Source organism: Colletotrichum orchidophilum (genome assembly GCF_001831195.1).
Source record: "Colletotrichum orchidophilum strain IMI 309357 chromosome Unknown Scaffold_47.1, whole genome shotgun sequence".
Lineage (NCBI taxonomy): Eukaryota > Fungi > Ascomycota > Sordariomycetes > Glomerellales > Glomerellaceae > Colletotrichum > Colletotrichum orchidophilum.
In genome coordinates this window covers 198,818-223,524 of record NW_019173003.1, presented here as the reverse complement: position 1 = coordinate 223,524, position 24,707 = coordinate 198,818, and the positions used below count along the sequence as shown (strand labels likewise).

The following is a 24,707-nucleotide window of genomic DNA, read 5'->3' as shown; positions in this document are numbered from 1 at the left end:
TCGAGCCACACAAAACTTGGCCCGGAGGATCAGGAAGCTGCCAGTCTGCGACGGCCAGAAGATGTAGCGCCGCCTGCTCCTACGTACCTAAGAAAACAGAAGGCAAGGGAAGCAGCAGCACAACAAGAAACACCACAGCTTCTTGCATCACGGATCCTCTTTCCCCTTTCCCTCGTCTTGTACATCTGGGGTTGCCCTTCCTTCTTCCCCGATACACTCCTATTCTCTCAACTCCGTGTCAGAATCACCTCGCACCCACAGCGGAGCAAAGAGCAGAAACAGGACTGCACCAACAAATCCCAAAAGACCCCTTCTGACGACCTGAAGCCAAACTATCGCCATTCTGAAGGTAGATCATCAACTCCTAGCTCCACAACGTAACCCCCCCCAAGTGGCTCCCCTCTCCCCTGCAGCTTCATCGCTCCATTGGCGAGTGTTTGCTGCACAGCTACGCAGCTTTGGGTTGCCCAGCCCGGTCCAGGCCGCCTGAAGCAGCCCATGTCCGCCGCCGACTGGGAACTGCGACATCTGAAAATCATCAGAGCTTCTACCCAAACCTCGCGTGGTTTTCTTTTTTTTCCCTCTTCTGAGTCTCAACCTCGTTTACATCTTTCCCCTCGACATCCTCTAAATTGTCTTCTACATCTCCCAACTGACCACCGTCTGCCACCTAGTTCAGCGCCGACTCGAGTCCTACATCATCCCCCGACGTACGCACGCTCCAGTTCTTCCGACTTACGGCATCCTGCGATTAGAAAGATACCAAATCACGTCACTTCTGCGAGCCGCCTGGTATTTCCAGACCGCACAACCTCCGCCATGGAGGCTTCCAGTGGCTATGCCAGTAACGGCTACCCCAAGGCTCCGAATGGGAAGATTAAGGGCAAGATTAATGGCCAGGCTGTAACAATCCAGCGGAGGACAACACCCATCCGTGGGCCCTCATTTTTCCGCCGTTCATTCAATATTCTCGCGAGGTAAGTCTATCCTTCCCGGTCGGTGCTGTGACCACAGCATTTGCGCATATTGTCAAGTGTATTCGGACTGACAGCAATGCTCAGGATCTTGACTTGGTACTCCCTTATTTCGATCCTCTTCCGCTGTCCTGCGAATCTCGCAGCCTGCGACGAGTCTTCCCCAAAGATTTGCAAGCCCTACTTTCAGCTGAAGCAGGCCGTATCACCTCATGTCGAGCCCTACTACCACACATATGCCGCTCCCTACGTTGAGAAGGCGGCACCCTACTACGACATTGCCAATGAAAGAGTCTTCGTCCCCACCAAGGCCTACGTTACCAAGTATGGCGCCCCTCGTCTGCAGCAAGCCCAGTCCTACGGCCAGGCACAGTGGGAGAAGAACATCCAGCCGCAACTGTCCGTCTACCAGAAGTTGGCTCAAGAGAAGTACGACCAGACTGTCGCACCTCATGTTGCCAAGGCCTCCACCACCGTTGGCCCGTACTACGACATCGCGCGCACAAGTGCTCTCCAGACCTATCACGACGTTCTCTTCCCCTCGTACCAGTTCGTCCAGCCTTACGCCGCCCAGGGCTACGCCGCTGCCTCTCAATTCACTACCGAGACGGCTGTCCCTTCTGCTTACTGGGCATGGAACAAGACCTATAGCTTCCTCGATGCTACCGTTTGGCCCCAGTTCCGGGTTTTGTACATTGAGAATGTCGAGCCTCAGCTAGCTAGGATTGGACAGCGTCTCGGCCGCTACAAGAACAAGACCAAGGGATCGCTCGAAAACGTCTCCGAAAGGTGAGAGCTCACGCATCTAGCTGCCCTCAAAGAGTACTCATTCACATACTGATGATATGTACAGTGGTTCTGCCAAGGCATCTTCCTTCACTAAACCCGCCGCTTCTACCGCCTCGTCGCTTTCCTCGTCTGCTTCCTCGATAGTTTCATCAGCCACTGAGAAGGCATCTACGGCCATTGAAAGCGCTCATATCCCCGATGCATCCGAGGTGGCTCAACACGACGACTCTGAGCAGGTCCACGCGCCCCCGCCTGGCGAGAACGATTCCGACATTCGCAAAATCGCCAGGGAGACGGTCGCCGAGGACCTAAGCAGCTGGCAGGCTAAGTTCGCCAAGGCAGCTGACGAGGGTGCTGCCGAAATCGAGGACCGCGTGGAGGAGATCTCCCAGCGCGTCATCAAGGAGAGAGCTCACGGGCAGGGCAGAACCCTCGTTACCGAGCTCCAGACTGCTGCAAAATCCGAGGTTGACACCCTGCAAAAGCAAATCATCAAGCTCGTCCAAAAGTCCACTGACGCTCCAGAGTCTGCCCAAGAGGAACTACTTGCCAGTGTCCGTAAGGCTGGCCTCAATATCAAGGAGAAGGCTCAAAAGATCCGTGCCTGGAAGTCCGAGTACGAGGCTGAAATCGAGGGCTCTGTCTCGGAGGCGGCTGATACCCATTTCAAGATCCTCGAGAGCATTCGTGACCTGGCTCTCCAGCGGATTGGAATGAAGTGGGCTTGGATGGACGGCATCACTTACAAGGATTGGGCCAAGTACCACGAGTTGAAGGACCGCTTCGCCGAATGGATGAGCGACCTGAAGAAGCTCATCATCACTCATCCCGGCCTGGAGCAGGCCCGAGAGGCTTCCAACGAAGTTGAAGATTCTGGCATGGCCGTCGCCCAAGCTGCTGCCCAAGAACTCGCGAGGCTCAAGCAGGTCGGTCTCTGGAAGCTTGCTGCGAAGGATTCTTCCGATAACTTTGACAGCGAGACGGCGCGTCTTGCTGCCGAGGAAGCCGATCGCGTCCGTGAGGCTGAAGCCGCTGCTGCCACCGCCTCGGAGGCAGTCTCAACCCCCGAGGAAGACCCTCTGGAGTCAGCCCCCAGCGTGATCGAAGATGAGTCCCCCGCCGCCGATGTCAGCAGCGTCGCCGGCGAAGCTGAGGAGAGCTTCAGCAGTGCCACTCCCACCGCATCTTCCGCAGTGTCAGAATCCGCCAGCAGCGCTACCAGCCAAGTGTCCAGCCAAGTGTCCAGCCAAGTGTCCGATAGTTCTTCCAGTGTTGTCTCGAAGCCCGACCTGGCGTCCACTATCATCCCCGGCCAGGACCAGACCTACATTGTTGATACCGACGGAACCTCGCCCGCCGGCGATGATGAGAATGCCGTGCCTGGAGAGAAGCTGGAAGAGGAGATCATCTCTGAATCCGTCGAGGATAAGCCTGTCGCCGCTGTCACCGAGTCTGTGAAGCCCGCTTTCCTAGGAGCTGCCGCTCAATCCGTGCCCAGCAGGGCTCCCATCTTGGACGACGATGAAGATACCGAAAGCGTTTCTTCCAGAGCCCAAGAGGCCTACTCCGCCGCTGTCTCCAAGGCTTCTGAGCAGTACTCGTCCGCCAGCGCCGCCATCTCCATCAAGATTTATGGCACCCCTCAACCGACGGCTGAGAAGCTGGTAGCGTCAGCATCCGGTATCTACGCTGCTGCCATCGCATCAGCCAGCGCAAAGTATGATGAAGCTGTCAAGGCCGCTTCAAAGGCCATCTACGGTACCGTCGCTGCGAAACCTACTCCCTCGTATGACTGGGCTAGCGTCAAGGCTATCGCGATGCAGCGTCTGAACGAGGGACGCTTGGCCGCCGAAGAGCAGTATGAGAGCGCCAAGATTAGGCTTGGTCTCGCCACCGCGACGCCCACCTCCACCGTCGACAAGCTTCTCGAGCAGGCCAAATACAACTACTACGCCGGCCTCGGTGTGGCCCATGCCCGTTACTCCGAATTCCTGGCCGCCGCATCAGCGGCCATAAGCTCCGCGACTGCTACGTCAACCCCGACCAACGTTGCCGGCACTGCATCCTCTGTTGCATCCGTTGCCACTCGCTCGGCTGATGCGGTAGCATCCGGAGCGCAGAAGGAAGCTTTGGCTGTGGCTTCCGCTGTTAGCGACGGGTTTTCGGCGGCGGCATCAATTGTCAGCGATTCCGTTTCCGCTGGAGTTCAAGAAGTTGTGGATGCTGCGCAGGCCATAGAGAAGGGTGTCTCTGACACTTGGGAGGCTGTTGTCAGCCGCGCCAGCGTTCAGATCTACGGCAAGCCTACTCCTACCGCATGGTACGACAACGCCTACAGTGGTGCCGGACAGTACGCGTCGCAGGCTACCGCTGCCGTCGTGGAGAGCCTCGCTGCCGCACAGGTTCAAGCCGCAAAGCAGTACGAGGACATGAGCAAGCTTGTCTCCGAGCTTCTTGTGGGCAAGGAGCCTACCGTCTCTGAGAGCGTGCTGGCTCGCTTGCAGGCCGCCTATTCCACCGGCATTGCCTCAGCTGCTAGTATTGCCAGTGCAGCATCTGCCACTGTCTCTTCTGCCGCCTCGGCTGTGACGGACGCCGTCAAGGAAACCATTCAGCACGTCCGCGATGAGTTGTAAACGGCTCTCATCCATCACCTCCGACACACCACGAAAACATACGATTGCATGAGTAATAGCACACGAAATCATCTCAAACCCCGCCTGAGAGGGCCAATACTTCCATCACGCTCTTTTACGTACCAGATACCCTCGCGCCTCGAGTATCGGGGCCGACTAGTCTCGAAAATTTTCTTTTCTGTACTGCTCTCATCTGGCTACTTTGTAGCGCCGGTCTTGAAGCCATTGAAATTGTTTGTCGTCGCTACGTCTTTGCAAAAGGCGTTGAGCATCTGATTTCTATTTCACGTGTTGCTGGTGGAGGAGGAAGGAAGGAAGGCAAAGATGAGGCTGGCTTGCGAGATAATGTGGCAGAGCACGGAGCCGGCGTTTTACATTGGGAAACTGTCGCGGTTCTTTGGGGATACAATGACCGGCTGGCCCAATACTATTTCATCTTTACGTTTATGTATGCTCACGTGTTATGTCTGCCTGTATTATTACAATTTGCGTAAAGAAAAGATTTGACGCAAACACCACACTGGGTGCTGATAATTCACGAGTGATGAAAGCCAAGGCCAACATGAATGCTTGACTAATTACACAGATTGATGTTGAATATGACTAAGATCACCCGATATGTTGATACAGGATCATTAGCAGGTGTTGGATAGCTAATTGCTTGTTCTTTGAAAATCGGATTGGACGCAAGTTATGGAAGGTGGTCCTAACGATTCAGCTGTCTTCAATTTCAACCCCCGGTATGACCAATCCTCCCTACCTAGTTTATGGGCTGTAGACCCACCGGGTGAAGTTTTCGAAGCAGTTAGGTTGGATGACTTGGCTGGGTGTCGTGAACTAGAGGTGACGACGGCAGCTGATGGCCGGGAGGGTCACGTTGAGACGCCGCGACTTGGTTTTGGGGGGGCCGGGGGGTATTTGATGTCTCGAGGTGGGTGGGTGGAGGGTAAATTGAATTTTGAGATCGCTCGACTATCAAAGGGGTGTTTAATTTGTTGTAGCCTTTGAGGTGATGACTAGAACGTGGGCCAAGACAATATGAAGAGTTTTGGTTTCCTTATTAGAGGGTTCCATCGTCTACTGGACAGTCTGATCGGGGTTTGATGTGGATTTGATCAAGTAGCGAAGCGATGTGAAGGAGATAGTATGTATGCCCCTAAATATGGTTTCTTTTGTAGGACTACACACAGACGTGGGCTTGCAATCTAGGATAATCTCAAAGGAACAATCGTGTATTGAACTTCCGAGTCAACAATTTCAATTTGGAATCGGCGTTGAGCGGGGGATTTCTCGGGGGCTCAGGGCTGTGATCTTTCTTCACGTCTCCACGGCCCGCCAGGGAACCGGCCGAGGTATTAAGCGTTGACTTTCAACCTCGTCCAAAGCCACAAGTCTGCATAGGAACACTTCAGAGTATTCCATTTTGGCTGGTTGGAACGCAGCGTCCGAGAGTTAAAAGACATTCAAAATTTATTTGATAAGCTATTCACCATGGCTCTTGAGGCTGCTTCTTCATTCTGGATTGGCTTGCTCCACGGCAAGTTTGTACATCCTTTTTTTTTATCAAGATCACGGCGGGAGAAGTGTCGAGGGGATGATTACATCTCCCAGGACCCCAGAGGATCCTAATTGTTGAATTACAGAGACCAAATTGCTTCACGGCGGGCGCTCAGTCACAGTGGTCCATACGCGCTCTCGCATTGGGAAAGATAGCTCCCCGTTCACCAGGGCGCATCAAGAAGGGACCCTTTATCCAGACGCGTTCTGAAATGTTCGAGATTTCATTGGGCATAGGCGGAAGCTCTGCAGAGGATTCATAACAAGGCCGAAATAAAAACTCTCAGTCACTCAGCACCAGGCAGCGAGATAAGGGGCGAGCGAGCCAGCACCATCGTGTCACGGGGAAGATGGATCCTCTGCATCTTGACATGCACCACTATGGCGAGACCCGCGATACGGCTACCACAATAAGACCAAAAGGCATCTCTTGGGAAGGGGGGGAATCCTCAGGCAAGACATGATGGTTGGCTCTTCCGCTTGCAACCCCTTGCCGTCACGATTGCAAATCTCGATTTATAGAGACCTTGTGGCCATAAATTTGGTCGAGATTCTTTGAGAATTGATAGGGTGAAGAGGAATGCCAAAAACTGAGTGGTCTCCCCCATCGTCATGGCTTGTCATCATTGCTGTATCAGAGTGGAAATGGTGCAAGCCGGCTGACCTTGCAGAAGCGATTTGATGGGGCAGCGGGAAGCTTTTGGATTCGTCGGCTGGCAAAGGGAATGCAGTCACTGGCAGTCTCGCATCCGACCGCCGAGCAGGCAGCAGAATTACTCGACCCGTGATAGTCGGACCGAGCGCATCGTTGGGCGGAGAGAGAACCCCCGCCACGACTATCCTTTGCGAAATGATACAGACGAAAGCGTCGAACCGTTACACACAAGTTCTTCCAAGTGTAAGGATCTACCGCCGTGTGTCCTGGGAAAAAAGGAGGTACTATGGCGAGCTAGCTGAGCAGCAGATCGTGTCGTTGGTGTATCTGTGGTCCGGTCAAGTCCCGCCCAGACCCTGCTACAGCAATCATGAAGAAGTAGCCAGTGACAGATCTTCCAGAGTACTTTACAAATGTTCCTAATAGGTACGAGTACCAAAGCCCCTCTATGAGAAGGGGGGGCCTTGACTGAAGTCTGTCACTCCCAACGGCGATGTATGGGCAATTAAAGCTGCCGGGTGCCGCGATGTGGATGTGAAGAGGCGATTACGGTGGCAGTAGTGCCGAAGATAGTGTGGATGCCCCTCACTCGACAAGGTTTTTAGTGTTTAGGCAGCCAGATTAAGAAAAAAAAAAGGACGCCAACGATCAAGCCCGTGGGGTCGCCGCTGGAGATACTGGGATCCAAGGTGGACAGCGCCAAGTGCCGTAGTGGGATGGACTTCTGCGACGGAGCCGACGACTGCCTGTCCAGGTAGAAGGTCTATTACTCCAGTTCCTGAACAGAAACGTCTTCCATTAATAGGAGGAAAGGATGGGCTGACCTGACGGCTTTGAGTCGCGAGCCACTAGAACGATGTCTGATGGCGACAGGGTTGGTGCAGGCGGCGGTCCCCCTGGTGTTTCTTGAGATGCTAGCCGGGATGGGTAGACGATGAATTGAGCCTCAGCTTACTCAGGCTTGTTCAGTGTGGAGGCCGGTTGATGAGAAAGCACCCAACGTCGGGCGAGCCAGGCTCCCCAAAGGGAACCTAATGTGAGTGGTGGGCGAAGGAGTCCGAGCCTTAGTTCAATGTGTTCCCGAGGGAGGATGTGCGTGGTATCTTGTGGATAAGTGTGGATGCCCATGTGTGTCGTGTAAGAGATGCCCACTGGGAGGGGAAAGCAGCAGAAAGTTGCCCAAAGACGGGGAAGATGAGCCAACGGGCATATCGTTGCGTGTTGTAGACGAACTGGGTGAAGAGATCGCTGGGGGAGTGGCCTGGCGCTTTCCTATTTTGTTATTCGAGAATAAGCACGAGAGAACGCAATGTGACATGGTGATCCCAGCATGGATTGGGAAAAAGAAGCAGTGGAACTTTGAGCATGTGTTTCCTGAATGAGTGGTGCTCTCGTACATCCAAGTGCCAAGTCCCAGACATTCATCGTGACTTCCAGGTTGAATGTAAATGGTAAATCGCAAATATACAGGAAAGATTGACGGGAGGTACGCAGAAAAGGAACGTACTGTTGATAGTGCGGTCCTGCGTCCCGCGTCGTCTTGCCCCCGGCATGGCGGCTTGGCCAGCCCCGATTGCCCGGGAGGGTCCCACATCGCAGGCTCCAGGATTTCTCTGGCCAATGAAAATGCCCCGGATGAGTGGATCCACACAGAAAAGAGCGGGACCTAGCCGAGACGAGCGACACAAGCGAGACAAGCGAGGCCAAAGGCGCTCCTCCGTCTTCAGGCAGCAGCATTTCCAGCCAGCCATCCAGCAGAGCAGCCCGCGCACCTCACCTTTTTTGCATGTCGCAGCGCATCTCGTCGAATGTCGCACATTTCACAACTACCTTACCTTGGACCCATGGACATCCACACATACGCCCAAGTCCCGTCCACAGTTGCAGCCACAATCTGAATGCTCAGTTAATAGTTGCCTCTGCTAGTCCGAGTCCATCCATCCATCATCCATCGCATCCCGTCGCCGCATCCGCCCCCCTTACCCCGTACCTTTACCTGATGGATTGTCGACAGGATAGGTAGCGAAAGGACCGTCCGTTCCTCACTGTAGGCACCGAAATAATCCAATCCTTCCTCCCGCAGTCTCGGGTCTCTGCTTGGCTTAGCCTTTAGGCCTTTAGGTTGGATCTTTGGTCGCACCAGGTCCTACCTAGACTCCCAGGCCCCAGGCCCCCCTCCCTTCATCTACCCACGCCGAACTTCCTTGATGACCACGACGGGGCCCACGACTTGGACGCCATCTTCTCCCTTCTTCACCTTCTTGCTTCGCACTTGTTCCTTTTGCAACAGCTACTACTGCTACTTTCTCTTCGTCGACGAGGCTAGCCATCATACAACGATTCAATTCACCAAGCTAAAAGAATCGATTGTTGGGTCAAACATTATTATTACCTTACGCAAGCAACACTTGCCGCGTAATCACTCACTTCAGCTCTCTCTCTCTCCCTCTCTTGCTGCGGACTGGTGTCTACGTACTCCCCACATCCTCCCCCGGCCACGACCACTCACAGTCGCATTTCGCCCGCCACAAAGAGCCCCGTCGCCCGCACAACCTGGCACGCCTGGCTGGTCCGCTTCCGATATCCAACGCCGACCCCGAGTCCCGACTTCTCATTGCCACTTCCGGTCCGGACCTTTCCAGAGCCACCTCGCCAGCACAGTCCCCGATTATGTTACTGTTAAGAGCTGCTCACAGACTTATCATCTAATTCCCACGAGCAGCGCTCAGTTTCTTGGGCATCGACACCCTCAGGTCTCATCTTGCCTTGCCGCCTGTTGGTGAGGGGCTCGCTTCATTGTCCCTGACCTGCACCCTGTTTCAACCGCCAACATGGAGGGCATCCGTTCTACCGGCGGCTACATGCAACGACGCCTGAGTCGTCTTTATAACGACACAAAGAAATCCTCAGACTTTGTTCAGGAACCCGTCAAGGCCCCCGAAGACCCCGAGATCAAGTCGCTGTTCAGGAAGCTTCGCATCCAAAAGGACCGCGTATCGACTTGGGGCATCGAGTGGACAGATCCTAACCAGTCAGACGAGATTGACAGCTCACTATCGAAAGCCGGTCTGAGTGAGGTCGTTCACAGCATCCTGTCGACTGTTCGGGAAACGCTATCAGAATTGGATGCGCTGTGGAAGAGCTACACGAACCCTCTAGGCACAGTCTCAGAAAAGTCGGCAGATCGCAAGACCGCTTTTGTGACCTGGGACAAGGCCGTATTCGCCGATGCCATTGGAGACCTCACTCAGTCTGTCGACACATTGTACGATCTTTCCAGAACGCGCTCATCCGCCCAGATGTCGTCGCGTTCCAAGCTTGAAAAGTCCATGGCCTCCACCGAGGAGCTGCGGCCTTTTGAATCCACCAGGATGCAGACGCCTCAAGAAATCGACCCGACAACTTTAACGAATATTCGATCCATGCAGGCCGAGCCCATGACCGAAACCAGAGCTAATCTCCCACCGCGCGACATCGTCTTCATGAGCAAGCAGGCATGGTCAGATCTGTCGCAACACATTGGTCGTCAACCCTTTGCGCCGCTCCTATTGGAGTTCGCGACGTTTGATTCCATGTATGCCATCACGGGTATCATGCCTCCCATGTCGCGCTTCGAGAAGCTGTCAGCCGGCTTGCAGCAGGACTCGCAGAGGGCCCCCGGTACCTGGATCGGTCTTCCGAGACTCCTGGGTTATTTCGAGGATCTGGAACACGCCCGGCTTGGACTAGTTTACCACTTCCCGCCCAACTTCAATGCCGTCTCCTTTGAAAACTTTACGCAAACCCCGCTCTATAATGTCTGCACGCTCGCCGATCTCTTGTCGCGACCAGACTTTGAGCCGACCTTGGAGGCCAAATACCGTTTGGCTTCCAATCTAGTCAACACCGTGTTTGACTTGCACGCCCGGGGTATCACCCACGGCTGCATAATCGACAAGAATGTATCCTTTTGCAACATGTCTACGCCTGACCTGACCACGGGCCCCGGTGAGGTGGACATTCGTCGGCCCCTCATCTCATCTTTTGATCTGTTCCCAGATGCTCCGTCAGATGAGGAGCCAGTCTCGCCATCACTGCCACTTTTCCGGCATCCCCTGGACCCTCGCACCACCCCGGCATCACCGATCAACGATAAAATGGACTCTCGTATCCTCGATCTCTACTCCCTTGCCATGGTTCTGCTGTCCATTGGCCTTTGGACTAAGCTCGACAACCTCGTGACAGACCCCTCGCAGCCGATTCCCGAGTCGGTGTTGAACCAGCTGGGGATCCGTTGCTCCACCCTTTACAAGAGGGCGGTCGAGACTTGCTGGACAGCCGTTGACATGTCACTACAAGGAAACACCTCCGACGATGAACTTCTCTCGGCTGTGCAAGTCAGTGTGTCACGCTACCTCGACTCATGCGCCATCCTAGACAATATCAGTTCTCTCGAAGATCGCCTCAACCTCGACCTCGGAAAGAAGATATCCGTGTCCCCCATCGGCACGCCTTCTCGTCAGAGCATCTCAGGCCCCTCGAAGGAGACGAAGGCGATCACCCGACCTTCCGTCGACACCAGCCGCTCATCATTCGACGCTAAGACTCCCATTTCGGAACCTAGCTCTGCGCGCCGTTCATATCCCTCGGCTGCAGAGGAGAAGCGGCAGCTTGCCAGAGAAGAGGTTCAAAGTGAGTATTGCATCTTGGATTTGGATTGTCCAGACACTAACAACATTGTAGCCGGCCCGGTGGAGCTCCCCGCGGAGTCAAAACCCGCCAAGGCAGCATCTCCCAAAACACGCCTTTACCCGCAGATCCCGTTGCCTCCAGACGCCGTTGAGAAGTGGAACACGCTGGTGATGCCTCAAGTCAACCAAGCACTGCGACACTTTTACCGCAAACACCGCGAGGAGTCGGTCGAAGTTTCTCTCGAGTCTATCGGCAGTTCGCCTACAAGAACACAACCTACAGTCCTTGTTGTGTGCACATCTGTCAGCAAGGTCAAGGCCATACTGACGCGCAAGCTGGGGGAGCTTTTCGAGGGCAAGTCTGGATTCGGCTTGAAGGTCTGCACGGGACAGGTCCTGAGGTCACGGAAACAAGCCGGCGACCCCAAAAGAAGTGCAGCACAAGACGACGAAGACGATGGCGTAGTCAAGGCAGCCAACCCCGACTTTCAGGCGCGTCCAAGCAATGGCGCAAGTATCGGAGCCTGGGTGGGGGACCGTCACCTGTCGCCCGTTAGCTTGGGCGGCCTCGTTGTAGTGGATGATAAGCCGTATGGAATGACGGTTCATCACATGCTGGACGACCCCGACGAAATCTACAAGCACACCAAGGCGCAGGATCCGACGATGCGCAGTATGGCGAGGGACACCGAAGACGCTCGCTTCGACTGGTACGCAGATTCATCGGCAGAGAGCAGCGGCGGCGAAGACTATGCTTGCGAATTCTCGGAATCAGAGGAGTCCGAAGCGTATTCGGAGACGGATGTTACTAGTGAGGCGTCCGACGATGAAGAGAGCGATGAAGAGTCAGAGGGTGAATACGACCAGCCCGGCGATATCCCTGGGGTGGAGCCGGGTTGCGGCGACGGATACATCATCACGCAGCCTGCCATGGATGATGTCGACGAGGAATTTTATGCTTCGGCAGAGACGGCAAACGAAGACCACTTGGACAGTTTTACCGTCGGAGAGGTTTACGCATCGAGTGGCATCAAGAGGAGGGAACAGAACGGACTCATCCACGAAATAGACTGGGCACTTTTCGAATTCGCCGAAGAGAGGCTACCTGAAGACAACTCGATACCCAGGATTCAGAGCAAGCAATTATCGCCTTCGTACGGAAACTTCCCGTCAAGGCAGGGTAAGGTTATGCATCCCATGACTGTGGCGCCGACTACCGCGCTGCCTGGTCTAGAGGTGCAGTGCATGGCGCGTACCAGCGGCCTGCAAACGGGTCTCATCCTGCCCGCCCTGACGAGCGTCAAGATCTTTGGGCGGACGACGCCCAGTCACACTTACCAGGTTAGCAGCGTCGCCACCGAGACGCCTGCCGAGCTGATCGGTGGCGCCAATAAGCAGCCTATGGGTATCCCTGGAGATAGCGGCGCCTGGGTCGTGGAGCGCGCCCATGGACGAGTTTGCGGGCACGTCTTGGCTTGGAGCGGGCGGAAGCGCGTTGCGTATATTTGTCCTATGGACGTCCTACTTCTCGACATTGCGGAGGCCCTTGAGGCGCGAAAAGTTGGGTTACCCGGCGGCGAGCCCGTTGTGAGCCTGAAAGGCCGGGAAGAGGAGGAAGAGGAAGAAGACGAGGGGACCTGCAGGGACGATGAGCCTTCCTCGTCTCCTTTTTTAGACCCCAAGGACGATGACGATTTGGATATCGTTTCCGAGGTCGGAGATGACGACGACCTGCCTGTCCTCGTCCGATCACGCGCCCCTCCGCGGCGACGCGGTACGAAGAAAGGAGAAGATCAAAACCAAGACGAGGGGCAGGAGAAGGAGCAGGAGCAGAAAAAACAAGACGGTACTTTGCAGGAGCGGGAAAAATTTGCTTCGGGCGAGGACCATGATTTATCACGCAGGATGGAGTCTATGGGCATTGGCAGGAGTCGCATGGGCGTTGGCATGTGCAGCTGACTGACTGAGGGCCTCGGGTTGCGCCCGCGCCCTGTAATTGGAATACCCCCTTTGAAATTTCTTTGAGTAGTTTACGTAGCAGTAATGAAGCATGAAGCGAAGTCATCAAGTTTATCAGTTTCTATCCGTGACTTGGCATCAAATTCAGATACGCAGGACGCACGATGTTCCCGACAAGGGAAAAGTCTCAGAGAAAGAGGGGGGTTAGGGGGGGTAAGGTAGACGATGAGGCTAAATGAGTCGATAATGAGTCGATAATGAAAAAAATGGGTTTCTCGCTGTAGCGAAAATGCAACAAAAAAAAGAATTTCGAGAGGACGGAACAAACATGAAGGGAGGGTGCGGTCAGAGACTACATGAAATCGTCCTCCCAGTTCTCGTCGCGGTTCTGGTTGCTCGTGGCCTCCATATTCTCCTCGGTGAAGATGTCGTCGTAGGCGTGGTCCTTTTGCCACTTCTTCTCCTTGCGGTCTTGCATGACGCGGGCCTCTTCTCTTTTCTGGATGGACTTGTTGTCAGCAAGGGGGGGAAAGGTTTCCTCTTCCAAAATTGCCTGTGGCGGAGGGGAAAAAAAAAAAGGAAAAAACACATACCCTCTCGAGACTGGCAGCCTGATCCCTCTTCCTCAGCTCCTTGAGCCGATCATCCCTCTCCTGCTGCAAATCAGGCTTCTTTTCGACTTTGGTCTTGTTCAGGCGGTTGACGATGGGGTTCTCGCGCTGGGCGACGAGGATTTTCTTGACTTTGCGCGGGTCCTTGAAGGAGACTTGTCCGGCGGCCATGCTGCCGTCCTTTTTCAGGTTGGACCAGGGGGTGTAGATGATGGTGATGTTGTCCTTTTTGTTGCCCTCGATGGAGTTTGCTTTGGTGAGCTGGGCGAGGTCGATGAGGAGGGGTTCCGGGATGGCGTCCCATGTCATGGGGGTTGTCGTGGACGGGTCTGCTGGGTCTGGGAGGCGGAGGTAGATGTGGGCGGAGGAGAGCTTGTCTACGTGGAACTTTTTGGGGGTTTTGGTTAGTTTGGTGAGAGGGTGGTGAGGTGAGATTGGCGTACCCTGGTGAGAAGTTAGTTTCGATGTGGTATGAGTGAGAGAGAGAGAGAGAGAGGTGAAATGACCTACCAGACATCTTCCTCCCAGCCGTATTTGATTAATTCCTCATCTATTCTCATTCATTAGTCCCTTTTCCCTTTTCCTCCTTTCCATCGTCATGAGGTTTATAGTGGCATGGAACCCCCGCCTCCATCTTCACACAGCACGGAAACGTACTCTCAAACTTGTCTTTACCGACGTAGATGAAGGCGGCCGGGTCCACCGACTTGGAAGTGAAGTAGTAGACCATTGCGCAAGAGTTGTCGTTCACGCAGTACAGTCCCCCTGGTTTTCCCCGATCGGCTCCTGCAAGAGAATGGACGTTGGGTTGGGATGATATGTCTTGGTCGTTTGCGCGGTGTGGTATTTTTATTTTTTTTTATGGCGGGGTTGTGATTTGGCGATGGTCCTGCGACGAGTTGGAAAGGAGAAATTTCGAGGTGGGGGTGGGGTTTGGGCTGAGGTACGCTTTCCTTAACAGGCTGGAGTCTGTCCACACCACACTCATAGCAGAGAAGCCACGGCGCCTGTTAGTGAGGTAGTTCCGTCGACCAATGAAGGAACTACGAACCTCTGAACTCAACTCGGTCAATGGGACAAAGTGAGGCTCAGTCGAGACTACTGCCTGCCCACCGGCTTTGACTCTTCTCCCTACCATTCCAAAAGTGATTTTCTCTCTCTCTTGCGTGGGAGTCCATATTCTCATTCTCATTACTGCAACTCCTATATCTAATCACTTGTTAAACTTGTACCATCTATTCGGGTCTTCTCGCCTTGGGTACAGACCAGATTGATCTGCGCGCTCAGACAAATGCGCCCCGTCAGCAATTCTTTGTCGCGCCACGCTGTGCCACCAAGGCAAACAAACCTCTAGCGAAACTTTCTTTCGGTGGTGCATTTCAGCCTCACTCTCGCTGACAACACAATTTTGCATTTTCCCCCTACACATTATCAACTATTACATGCCTCCCTCTCTGCAACACATCAACGATACCAGCCATGTCCGACACCTCGCTACATATTCCTTACCAGCGGGCTTCATAAGCAAGCCTTGTTGGCTAAGTGGTATAGCGTCTCACTAGTATTAGTGACATGAGAAGATCGGCGGTTCGATTCCGCCACGAGGCATCATTTGTTGCGATGAAACTCTCATCGGCACCCTTTTTGCATTTTTTATATACAGGTTATTTGTTAGAGTGCGATTGATTTTGTTTAGCATCGTGACAGAACTTCAATTGAGAATGGCCTTTTTTTAACCATGAGGTAAGCTAGGTGAATCCTTGTAGAGTACCAACTTCTCTGGAACAGACATGTCGTGATTCGTTTGTTGATAGTGGGGAAGCCGGACAGGTTCTCGGGTTCTACTAAGTTCAGTCAGCCATGCACGTCGCGTTACGCACCCTTCCCAATCTTCTAGACGTAGCACCTAGTGGCCCTCTTCACCGTCGCCTCTGGCCTGAACCAATTCCTTAATCTCGGCGCCTCCCTCCAGACCTCGAATCGCGGCACCATACTGGCTGACGCAGTCGACGAGGGCCAGATCAAACGGCGTCGTGGTGCTGCCCTTTGTGCCGGTGAAGCGGGAAGTGCGTTGCCAGTGACAGCGATCGATGAAACCTGTGGCGTCGGTGCTCGATCGAATGAGAAGCTGCAGCTTATTGTCTCTTGTGATATTTGCTATTCTTCTCCATCGGAGTGTTTGTCCTGTCTCATTGGCATCTTGGGGCGTGAGAAGAAAGAACGGGTTTGATGACGTCTCTTGGCTGCAATCAAATGTGTTTATTAGCGGGCTACCAGGCTGAGCATAAGGTACTCATGCTATCTGTGTGACTTCAAACTATCAGCCCAGCAACTGGAGTCCACGGGCATGGACAAAATGCGTTTTGATGAACTATGACCAGGCAATGATCTCACTCGTGGCCACAAAACGGTCGAATGAAGAGCATCTTTTTACCAATGCCTTGTCGCATTGCAGGTGCAGCGGCCAATCGGGCACATCCAAGGGAGCTTATGCAGGTGGGCAGGTGGGCAGGTGGGATGGGAGTGGGAGAGAGGAAGCTTGGGCCACCGAGGGGCAGAGACGGCACTGAGCAGTACGTACCCGTCGAAGGCTGACGTGGCCCCGCTCTATTACCGAGTGTTCCTCTTTTGAAGCACCGTGATTGGCCCCGAACCTGGCTGAAGCTGGAGCATCTGCTCCTTTCTCCACCCTCCGGACCACACCTCCGGCGTCCACGGCAGGTATGCAGGCAGGCACGGCAGAGAGCAAGGGGCTCGCGGCTTCTTTGGGATGCGGCGACGTGAACTCTGACATCAACATGGCGAAATGATGGCGATGCTGTTTTCTAGACGCTCCCCTATCATGATACGACTGACAGACGGCCCAGTACTGCCGGGGCACTCTTACTCTGGAGGACGTCCCACCAATGAATGGGGCAAGCAATATGCACTGGCTTTTCAAGCTGAAGAGGAAAGGGACGGTCGTTCTCGACTGAATGGGGCCACAAGATTGACGTCAGGCACTCCTAACCAACTGGAAACAAACGAGGAAACTTGTGAGGACGAATGGTAAGACACAATGGCGAAGGTCGCTTCATAAAGACTGGGGTTTTGGTCATGGCTCGTCCGCCCAGGTTCTGAATATCTTACTTCTTTCCTCTCGTCCCTTACAGCAAACACACATCCCGTCTTTCTTTCTCCCATGAAACATGTCCAGCATAGTCCCCGATACCCTAAAGAAAGCTGGAAACGTCAGAATGGGCCAAGGAAACAAGAAGAATGTTCAGCTTGCTGGGAACATGGTCGAGGTCAACCCAAAGGCTCCCATGACCACCGACTTTGGAACCAAGATCGAGAACACAGATGATTGGCTGAGGGTCTCCAACAATGACAAGACCGGTCCCATGCTTCTGGAGGATGCCATTGCAAGAGAAAAGGTTCGTCTTGGTATCCTATGTCGAAATAGCTGCATACCGTCACTAACACTTCATAGATCCACCGCTTCGACCACGAGAGAATCCCGGAGCGAGTCGTTCACGCCAGAGGAGCAGGCGCCTTTGGAACTTTCAAGTTATTCGAGAGCGCCGCCGACGTGTCAAATGCTGGCGTCCTGACCGACACATCACGCGAGACTCCCGTCTTCCTCCGCTTCTCCACTGTCCTCGGTAGCAGAGGCAGTGCCGACACCGTACGCGATGTCCGCGGCTTTGCTGTAAAGTTCTACACCGAGGAGGGTAACTGGGATATGGTTGGAAACAACATTCCCGTCTTCTTCATCCAGGACGCCATGAAATTTCCCGATGTCATTCACGCAGGCAAACCCGAGCCTCAGCTCGAGTTCCCCCAGGCTCAATCTGCCCACGATAACTTTTGGGATTTTCAGTACCTCCACACCGAGGCCACCCACATGTTCTGCTGGGCCATGTCGGACCGCACCATTCCCCGCTCCTACAGAATGATGCAGGGCTTCGGTGTCAATACGTATACTCTCACCAACGACACGGGCGAACGCCACTTTGTCAAGTTCCACTTCACCCCCGAGCTTGGCGTCCACTCCCTCGTATGGGATGAGGCGCTGAAGCTCGCCGGCCAAGACCCCGATTTCCACCGCAAGGATCTTGCTGAGGCCATTGAGAACGGTGCCTTTCCCAAGTGGAAGTTTGGTATTCAGGTTCTCCCAGAGTCAAAGGAACACGACTTTGACTTTGACATTCTCGACGCCACAAAGGTTTGGCCCGAGGAACAGATTCCCGTCCGCTATATTGGCGAGTTGGAACTCAACAGGAATCCCGACGAGTACTTTACCCAGACCGAACAGGTTGCCTTCTGCACCAGCCATGTCGTTCCTGGCATCGGCTTCTCCGACGACCCTCTCCTCCAGGGCCGCAACTTTTCTTACTTTGATACCCAAATCACCCGTCTAGGTATTAACTGGCAGGAACTGCCCATCAACAAGCCGGTATGCCCCGTCATGAACTTCAACCGTGACGGCGCGCACCGCCAAACCATCACAAAGGGCAACGTCAACTACTGGCCCAATCGCCATGAGGCCGTTCCTCCAGCAAACCACTCCAAGGTGTCCGGTGCCTATGTCGACTTCGCGCAAAAGGTGGAGGGCATGAAGCAACGTACTAAGAGCGCAAAGTTCAAGGACCACTTCAGTCAAGCTCAGCTCTTCTTCAACAGTCTGTCGCCAATCGAAAAGACGCACGCCATCAATGCGTTCGCCTTTGAGTTGGACCACTGCGAGGACCGCATTGTGTACGATCGTATAGCCCAGCGTCTCGCTGACATCGATCTTGGTTTGGCTCAGGCTGTTGCCGAGATGGTTGGTGCGACGTCACCCGAGAAGGCAAGCACGCCCAACCACGGTAAGAAGGCCAAGGGTCTAAGCCAGCTGGAGTTTGAGCCTGAGACGCCCACCATCAAGTCGCGTCGTATTGCCATCATCATCGCCGACGGCTTCGATCCCGTCGCCGTCAGTGCTATCAAGGGTGCTGCCGCCGCAGCTCAGGCTACCCCGATGATCATTGGCACTCGTCGCTCCGAGATCTTCCCTGCCGGCGCATCAAAAATGGCTGGCAACGGAATTGTGCCCCAACACCACCTCGAGGGCTTCAGATCTACCATGGTCGATGCCATTTTCGTGCCCGGTGGTGCGGATTCTATCAAGACTCTTTCCAAGAACGGCAGGGCTGTCCACTGGGTCCGCGAGGCCTTTGGTCATCTGAAAGCCATCGCTGCCACTGGCGAGGCCGTTGACTTTATCCAGAACGCCATCTCTCTTCCCGAGGTCTCGCTGTCTGGCGATGGCGACGTTGTGGAGAGCTACGGTGTTGTTACGATGAAGTCGGTCCGTCCTGAGAGCTTGAAGGAGGCTTTTGAAATCGTCAAGAACAGTAAGGGTTTCTTGGACCATTTCTTCTACATCATTTCTCGACATCGCGTGTGGGCGCGTGAGCTTGATGGACTGAGCACACAGCTGGCGTACTGATTGTACAGTAAATCTTATCCTCTGGGTTGGCAACGGCGTTAGGTACTCCATTCCGAATAGCTATGCAGTAAAATGAACGATTAATGATGGCTACATTTTATATTCGCAAGGGCTTACAATGTCGTGACTTGTCCCAAGTCCTCTGCAAGCCGAAATTGCCTACGATGGCCAATATTGCTTAAATTCAAGTGAAATATCATCTTTCTGGAAGCCAGTCCGTTGGTTAGATACAGAAATTCAAGTATCGAAGTGGTCTTGCAATCAATTTCGATTAAGGGCTTAAACTGATGTATATTCTTAACGTATATTTTAGGCTCAAAAATCCCACCATCACAGCACCCTTCTTTGCTCAGGTATTTGTAGCAGTCGTCGTCGTGACTGGTGCCGCCGTTGTAACAGCAGTTGTCGCCGCCGCTGTCGTCCCAGATGCCGTCGAGCTCCCGCTTCCCGAACCCCCGCCCTTGACTACAGTAGCCCTCACAACTTGCCCGAGCGTGTTGAAGACGATATTCACCAGCGAACTAAGCGGCTCGTACGAGTACGTCTTCTGCGTCAGCCCGTTGCCGAGATCCTGCTGGGAGCCCGTAAAAGTCATGTTCTGCTGGTAATTCCCAATAATAGAGCTCAGCGCGGTGGTCCCCTTGTTGGTGACCTCCTGTACGATATTCCCCAAATTATCAATGATGAAGTTAATCTTGGAGTCGCCGTTGACGATAGAGCCGAGCAGGCCGTCCACGGCGCCAACGACGTCATCGACGACGTCGCCGACGGTGTCGAGGAGGTTGATGAGGAGCGGGTTCAGGTCCAGGGAGGCGAGGGTGCGGTTGACAATGTCGACGAGGTTGCCGAGGCGGATGACGAGCTCGAGCTCGGCTTCGACGTCGACGATGGTGATGTTTACCTTTTCGATGCTGACTTGCACGCCCGCGTTGATGGTGACGAGCTTGGCGACCTCGGCGGCGAGGTTGACTTCCGCCGAGAGGTTGTCCACGTCGAGCTCGATGCGGCCGACGGAGATTTCGGGCACTTTGAGGTAGACGTCTGCTGGGGGGGTCGTTGTTGTTGTGCTGCTGCTACCGGTAGCGGTTGTCGTGCCGCTCCCCCCGGACCCGGCGTTTGCGGTTGTGCCTTTTGTTGCGGTGGATGTTGGTGTTGGTGGTGGTGCTGAGGCGTCTGGTATTGATGGGGATGGTTCTGCGGCGGCGGAGGTGGTTGCCTCGGGGGTCTCTGTCGCGGTGGGAGTTTGCGCCGCGACGAGGGTGATGAAGAGCGCCAGGAGGAGGGAGATGATGGAGGACCGCATTTTGGCGGGTGAAGGGTATGAGAGCTTTTACAAAAGAGTGTGTTTGTGGGTTGGGATGTGTCAAAGGAACGGACGAGGAGCACCAGGTGAGCCAGACTGACAACGCTGGTGAGCTGTGGGACGGGACGAGATCGCGATGTAAGGGCTTGCATGGGGGATATAAGGCGGCATCGTGGGAGGACATCGAGGTTTGTCTTTTTACCTCATTTATCCTAGCATCAGCCCTCCCACCCCCCTGCCCATCGCGGAGTCTACATCACTACATGTAGGTACGTAGGTAGTCATGGGTGAGATCCATCATCCATGCCACTTACACACATGGGATGCAGCATCCGCACTGGTGCAATGGCGGCGCGGTCTCCATATCTAGGGCGGATATGGGCAGCGGTCTCGAAGGGCTCGAAGAGGCGGGTGACCCACACCCCTTTTCCCATGGAGCCTCCCCGGTAGTCGAGCATCAAGCTTCTTGTGTTCTCGATGCACATAGGGAGACTGGCAGTGGTGAGACAAGATGACAAGCTGCAAGCCACCGGGCCGACGGGCTGCATGTGGCGAGCATCTCTGAAAAAACCTTGGAATATTCCATGTCTGTGTGGCTCCCCCGGGTTCGGATGGACCATGGTATCATGGATGGATGGGAAATTGGGAGATTGCCCTCTTCTTTTCGGCTCATATCTCATCGCATCATGCCTTTGGCAGCGAGCGTTGGCTTTGTTACATCGTGCGCAAATCAAGGTGTGACAAAATGTGTCACTTGACGGGGGGACCAGTCGGGGGATTCCCTGGGGCGACGGAGGCGCGGCGTGCGGGGGGTGCTCCCGACCACGAGACCCGGTCCCTCGAGTGTGGTAGAGAAAGAAACTCACCTTATCAACCAGGATCTGACGTTGATGTGGAGGGGGGAATATATGCTCTTGTCACTGGATGTAGTGACGATCCCGAGCATAGCCTGTCATCAGATCTGGGACTTCTTCACTTCCCCTCCCCCTTCCACTTTCCAATAGATGGCAATAGATGGACCATACTTGTATCGTTTGGTTCCCCAGCATCATTGAATCTGCGACTTTTGCTCTCGTCCACGGCCCTTTCACTCATTCGTCTTCCATCCGTCTCCAACGGGCCTGCCAGCGTCATCTCAGTCACTCCTTCATAAACAAAACCAAAAGACATCCCCAACGAATCTTCACCATGGGTTTCTTTATCACCAGGGCCTTCGCCGTCCTCACCCTCACAGCCCTGACGCTCGCCCAGGACGAACCTAAAGAAGACGGCTATATAGGCTACCACCTCGACCGCCGCGGCGACGACAACGAGTCGGCCGTCTACGAAACGGCCAACACAAAGACAGGCATCGACGCGCTCAACCCCATCCCGGACGTGTACCTCAACGCGTCCGTCTCGGTGGGCGAGATCAGCATCGAGGTGCAGAACCTCACGGCCAAGGTGAACCTCGACGCAAAGGTGCTGAACCTGCTGCAGTTTCAGGCGGGCGTGGACGCCAGCATCGACCGCGTCAAGCTGGGCATCTACAACATCTCAGCCAAAGTCGAGCTCGAGGCGCGCCTGGAGAATGTAGTCAAGATGGTCGACGACGTGCTCACGAGCATCGACCTGAACCCCGTCATCGCGACGCTGGGGGATACCGTCAAGGACGTGGTCAACAAGACGGTCGGCGTCGTCACGGACCCCGTACCGAGCGCCGCATCGTCTTCGTCGTCCGTGGCGAAGCGAGACCTGGCGATCCGCCTCGAGAATAACATACTATACTCGGTCAACGACTTTTCGGGACGCACGCACACGAACCGCGTGCTCGCGCAAAACGGCTCGCTGTTCGACGTCTACCTCGACAACAACGGCAACGAGAGCGGGCGCAAGGTGGTTGGCTTCTACAGCCGGGACATGACGTTTAGCGGACACAACAAGACCATCTCGATCGACGGGCAGGTCAAGGAGTTCGAGCTGCAGTATCTTTACGCGCCGTATCCGGGCCTCGAGGCGTTTAGCAACATCTACCTGGACACTACGGGCAAGGTCGTGAGGACCAAGATTGTGGCTGAGGCGGAGGGAGGGGGCACCGCGACGATTAGCAATGACAAGGGGGATGGCCTATAGGGCGCCCAGAGGTAGGCGAGCGCGCTGGGTTTCACAAGGGGATAATAAGAATGGGAATGAGAATCAGAGACCTTGAGTTACCTGTTGTCCTCAATCGGGATTTCGTTCCAGTAAGGTATTCCAGGACTGCCTATGATATGACGGTAACCAATGCGGTAGTGAACGTGGAATTGCCCGTTGAGATGGTGAGGCATGCCAATCTGGAAGCAGTCAGACCTCCGACGCCTGGATCGTTCGATTTGAACCGCCCGGGGAGCCGCTTGTGGCCCGTGGAACAGGCGTGTGGGTTGGGTGGGATACAAGAGGTGAGAGATCGGCCGGGGTATATTTGGTAGGAAGGATGAATTAGTACCTATTCCCTCGATGACGGCTTTTTCGACTCTGATACCTTGGGTGGAACGCGGTCAAAGCTGCGAGCACGAATCAGATAGCTAGAGGCGCTCCCAACGTGTAATGACAGTCGAGAAAGGGGATGACATTGTGACGTTGTGACGTTTGGCGGCGATATGTGGAGTGTGTTATGATAATCACGGCTTTATTATGCCTGAGCCACCATCGAGGAACAAATCCTCCCTACGCAGACTGTACAATGTAACGCTCAGAGTTCTCGGGCTGGGCCTTGTTGGAAAAGGCCGGACGGCAGATCTCGGCCCCCTATTTGCCATTCTTGTGATGAGCCGGGCCGCGCACGGCGCGCGGTGAGGCCGTATCCCACTTCATCCCGCTCTATCCTCTGGGTTTGTGTACCTTTGTGAAGTTGATAATGAAAAATTGTGGAGTTGAATGCGACTCTGCTCATTACTTTCGTTGCGACTCGTCTCCGCCGAGTTTGCTGGTCGGGTACAGCATGCAATGTGTCACTGTCAAGACGACTGCAAAGGCCAGTACCGCAGCGTTGCACCCATTGATGGCCTGGCCGAGTGGGTGTGCCGCTGACTGTGACTACAACGCATTGGGGGAGCAATATCAAAGCCTCTTTGGATCGTCTCAGCAAGCCTCCCCCCTGGCACTAGTGCGTCTACACGTGTAATCGTAATGGTTAGTCAAGAACGGCTTTTATGGTGATCTCGCTAACAGTCGCTTAACTTGAAGCTGTCCCAACGGTTGACGCTAGCATCAATGCGCGGGACGGCTATATTTCCTTCTCCAAAAATATGATGTATAACTTGGGAGCCTGACTGGACTGCACCAACAACGGCGGCCCCTGAGCACGTCTAGCCGTAAGTCAAAGCCTCTACGCTCCAGTTTGTCTCAAGTCTTTTAGGATTCAAGCCACTGCAGAAACCAAATCTGCTTACACACTCATCTCATATTGATTCCCTGCTGTGCCTGTTTGCCACGGTCGGTCCAGCCCTCTCGACTGAATCAGTCAAATATATCCCTGTTGAATTGAGGGATTCGTAGGCGAACTGACCCACAGATCAAGGAGATTGTACACTAGCTCAGTATCCGCATAGATAGACGCAGGCTCCAGCCGCCGCCACCCATTGTGGGCATTACCCGAAGTCGATCGCGGGGTTCGCGGTCCCGTCTGCCCACCGCCATTGGGCCACAATTATGACGGAAGTCTAGGCCCTCTTCAGCGGAACGTTCTTTCTTGACCTTGCCAATGCCATTCATCCATTATTGGCAGATGCAGAAATCAAGGCACAGGAAATTTGACATGTTTCATCCCTACGACTTTTAAGGAGGGCCCAAGGGGATGATGGACCTGTGTGCGGTGATGCGTCCTCTGGTATGCGATGCAACCTCGCGACGTGACGAGATGAGAGCGAAGAAAGTTTGGTACCGGATAATTATTATGCTTGATTACTTGTAGCTGGCTGGCTGACTGACTGACCCTTTTCCGCCTTGACATGATCTAATGTTGGCGACAACGCGATCCTCTGTGGCATATCGACCAAGGCATACTCATACATCCATTGGCCATCCTGGGTTGACCTGCCATATTGCGACGTCCTATGTTTG

At 54.3% G+C, this 24,707-nt stretch overlaps 7 protein-coding genes across 7 annotated transcripts; 4 read left to right on the top strand and 3 right to left on the bottom strand.

Moving 5' to 3' along the window:
• Nucleotides 1-819: 819 nt before the first annotated feature.
• CORC01_06368 (uncharacterized protein) lies at nt 820-4,399 on the top strand (the record flags this gene model as incomplete). Its single annotated transcript, XM_022618009.1, has 3 exons — nt 820-977; nt 1,062-1,763; nt 1,828-4,399. 3 exons carry the CDS (start codon nt 820-822, stop codon nt 4,397-4,399), a joined length of 3,432 nt encoding a protein of 1,143 aa, XP_022475522.1.
• A 5,043-nt stretch (nt 4,400-9,442) lies between these two features.
• CORC01_06367 (HET-s/LopB domain-containing protein) lies at nt 9,443-13,240 on the top strand (the record flags this gene model as incomplete). Its single annotated transcript, XM_022618008.1, has 1 exon — nt 9,443-13,240. The coding sequence occupies one exon, from the start codon at nt 9,443-9,445 to the stop codon at nt 13,238-13,240; it is 3,798 nt and encodes a 1,265-aa protein (XP_022475521.1).
• A 352-nt stretch (nt 13,241-13,592) lies between these two features.
• On the bottom strand, nt 13,593-14,581 carry CORC01_06366 (uncharacterized protein; the record flags this gene model as incomplete). Its single annotated transcript, XM_022618007.1, has 4 exons — nt 13,593-13,739; nt 13,834-14,295; nt 14,367-14,401; nt 14,509-14,581. 4 exons carry the CDS (start codon nt 14,579-14,581, stop codon nt 13,593-13,595), a joined length of 717 nt encoding a protein of 238 aa, XP_022475520.1.
• Nucleotides 14,582-15,757: 1,176 nt separating this feature from the next.
• On the bottom strand, nt 15,758-16,651 carry CORC01_06365 (xylulose-5-phosphate phosphoketolase; the record flags this gene model as incomplete). The annotated part of the gene is made up of 2 exons (XM_022618006.1): nt 15,758-15,979; nt 16,433-16,651. 2 exons carry the CDS (start codon nt 16,649-16,651, stop codon nt 15,758-15,760), a joined length of 441 nt encoding a protein of 146 aa, XP_022475519.1.
• Nucleotides 16,652-17,039: 388 nt separating this feature from the next.
• CORC01_06364 (catalase) lies at nt 17,040-19,324 on the top strand (the record flags this gene model as incomplete). The annotated part of the gene is made up of 2 exons (XM_022618005.1): nt 17,040-17,267; nt 17,324-19,324. 2 exons carry the CDS (start codon nt 17,040-17,042, stop codon nt 19,322-19,324), a joined length of 2,229 nt encoding a protein of 742 aa, XP_022475518.1.
• Nucleotides 19,325-19,673: 349 nt separating this feature from the next.
• On the bottom strand, nt 19,674-20,627 carry CORC01_06363 (uncharacterized protein; the record flags this gene model as incomplete). The annotated part of the gene is made up of 1 exon (XM_022618004.1): nt 19,674-20,627. One exon carries the CDS (start codon nt 20,625-20,627, stop codon nt 19,674-19,676), a length of 954 nt encoding a protein of 317 aa, XP_022475517.1.
• A 1,188-nt stretch (nt 20,628-21,815) lies between these two features.
• CORC01_06362 (uncharacterized protein) lies at nt 21,816-22,739 on the top strand (the record flags this gene model as incomplete). The annotated part of the gene is made up of 1 exon (XM_022618003.1): nt 21,816-22,739. One exon carries the CDS (start codon nt 21,816-21,818, stop codon nt 22,737-22,739), a length of 924 nt encoding a protein of 307 aa, XP_022475516.1.
• Nucleotides 22,740-24,707: the final 1,968 nt, after the last annotated feature.